The sequence below is a fragment of the Gracilinanus agilis genome, chromosome 1, assembly GCF_016433145.1.
Source record: "Gracilinanus agilis isolate LMUSP501 chromosome 1, AgileGrace, whole genome shotgun sequence".
Taxonomy (NCBI): domain Eukaryota; kingdom Metazoa; phylum Chordata; class Mammalia; order Didelphimorphia; family Didelphidae; genus Gracilinanus; species Gracilinanus agilis.
In genome coordinates, this window is record NC_058130.1 from 783,783,007 (window position 1) to 783,785,096 (window position 2,090).

The window sequence follows — 2,090 nt, forward strand, 5'->3', positions numbered from 1 at the left end:
CCGCGCCCCCACCTGCGGGCTAGCTGGGCCGCCGAGCCTGCGGCGGCGCCGTTGACCAGGAGGGAGACCCCGCTGAGCGCCCCCGCCACAAAGGCCTCCACCATGCCCTGGTCGCGCCGCGGGCAGTAGCCGAAGTCGTCCCCGGTGACGACTAGCCGTACGCGGGGTCCACTCATGGTCGGGGGCAGCGCACAGCCTGGAGCGGTCCGAGAGCCAGCGGAGCAGGAAACAGTCTTTGGAGTGCGGGGGCGGGGCTTCTGGGAGGGGCGGGGCCGGGCCATCCGGGGCTGGGGAGCCGCGGGCAGCTGGAAATGGGGAGCAGACTAGTCTGCTCTGAGCCCCCTTTCACTGTCTAGAGACCCCGAAGTCCGCAGCATGTCCTCGGGCCGGAGGCTCGATGTTGGTATTCCTGGTGGCATCTCCATCCCGAGGGCACCAGATTCGGGCATTATCCGAGCTGCGGGCGCCCCCCTCCCTCCCCGCCCATTCGCAGGGCACCTCCCCCCACCAGGGACTCTGGCCTCCCAGCTTCCTGCGCCCTCCTGCCCCCGCCCGCCAGGCCCTCCAATCCCGTTGGCTCGGGCATGTGATGGGTGCCTTGGTTATCTGGCCTTTGGGCGTGCCCCCGTTTGGGGTTTCCTTGGCAGAGATCTCGGACTGGTTTGCCACTTCCTTCTCCAGCTCATTTCTACAGATGAGGAAACTGAGGCAGATCGGATGAAGTGATTTGCCCACCGTCACACAGCTCGGAAGTGTCGGAGGCTGGATTTGAACTCGGGTCCTCCAGACTTCAGTGCCCTGGGCTCTACCCATTTCACTACCCAACTGCCCGAGTACTTTTTTTTTTTTAATAACCTTCTGTCTTGTCATCAGTACTTAGTGACAGAAGTGCCGTCCATTCTAGGCAATAGGGGCTAAGTGACTTGTCCAAGGTCACGCAGCTAGAAAGTGCCCGAGATCAGATCTGACCCCAGAACCTCCCTCTCTAGGCCTCACTGAGCCCCGGGGCTGCTCCGCCCAATAGACTCTTAATAAAGGCTTATGGACTGACTGATTAAGCACCCACTGTGTGCCGGCCACGGTGCTGAGCAGTTTCCACCCTTATCTCACTGGATCTTCGCCAGCACCCAGGGCTGTGGGGCAGAATCGGAGTCATTGTGTCACGAATAAAATAACAGGCAGCATTTGTAGAGCGCTCCACTGGGGGTGGCTTTATTTGTATTAGCTCACTTGTGCTAGCATCATCCCCATTTTACAGAGGAGGAAACCGAGGTGCCCCAAGGCCACATAGATAATCCAGCCTGAAGCAGATTCGAACTCCCATTTTCCCAATTCTACCCCCAGCATTCTATCTTCTCCTTACCCAGCTGCCAGAAAATTGAGGTTGGAACCCAGCCCAGACTGGTGCCTCAGTTTCTCTGGCTGTAAAATACAAGGTTGGGAGAAAGCTTAAAAGAATTCTAAAAAGGAGAACTGAAGATTGTCCTCTGCTCGCCGGGGAAAGCGGACAAAGCCAAGGCAGGGGGACGGAGGCTGCCCACCGAGTGAGAGGCTTGGGAGCCACTGATGATGGAAGGTTGAATTGGGAGGCTGGGCGCCACTCACTCACCAGCTCCCTTCAGAAGGACCTGTGGCCCCCTCCACTTGGCATCTCCCTCCCCATCCACCGCACTACCTAGCTGCCCTGCAGGCACAAAGATCTGGGTTCAAATCCCACCTTGGACCGACAACAAAGGTCCCTCAGCCCCTCTGGGCCATGAGCCAAATGAGGGGGTTGGGCCGGGGGCCGCTAAGGTTCCCTCCAGCCGATCCCAGAGCGGACGCTCCTTGGGGACGCCGCCAGGGCCAGGGAAGAAGGTGGCCTGGGTTTGGGGGCGGGAGCTTGAGGCCAAGCAGGGTCCCACAGGCCGCCGGGCCTGGCCCCGTCGAGCTCTGGGAGTGGACGGAGAGGGCAGAGAGGAGACCCGCGCACAGAGCCTGGGGATGGGGGGGGACGCGAGAGGGAGCCGGCGAGGAGGCGAGCGGATGGGGCAGCCCGGAAAAGCCCGCGAGTCCTGGCCAGGAGGGGCCGTCACTAAGGACGGCAGGTG

General features: G+C 61.2%; 1 protein-coding gene across 1 annotated transcript in view; it reads right to left on the minus strand.

The window, feature by feature from the left end:
- The window catches only part of YDJC (YdjC chitooligosaccharide deacetylase homolog), a 7,284-nt gene extending 7,108 nt beyond the window's left edge, over positions 1 to 176 (minus strand). Inside the window, exon 1 of the mRNA XM_044658911.1 lies at positions 12 to 176. Coding sequence (XP_044514846.1) covers positions 12 to 176 — 165 coding nt within the window. The remainder of the gene's footprint in view (positions 1 to 11) is intronic.
- Positions 177 to 2,090: the final 1,914 nt, after the last annotated feature.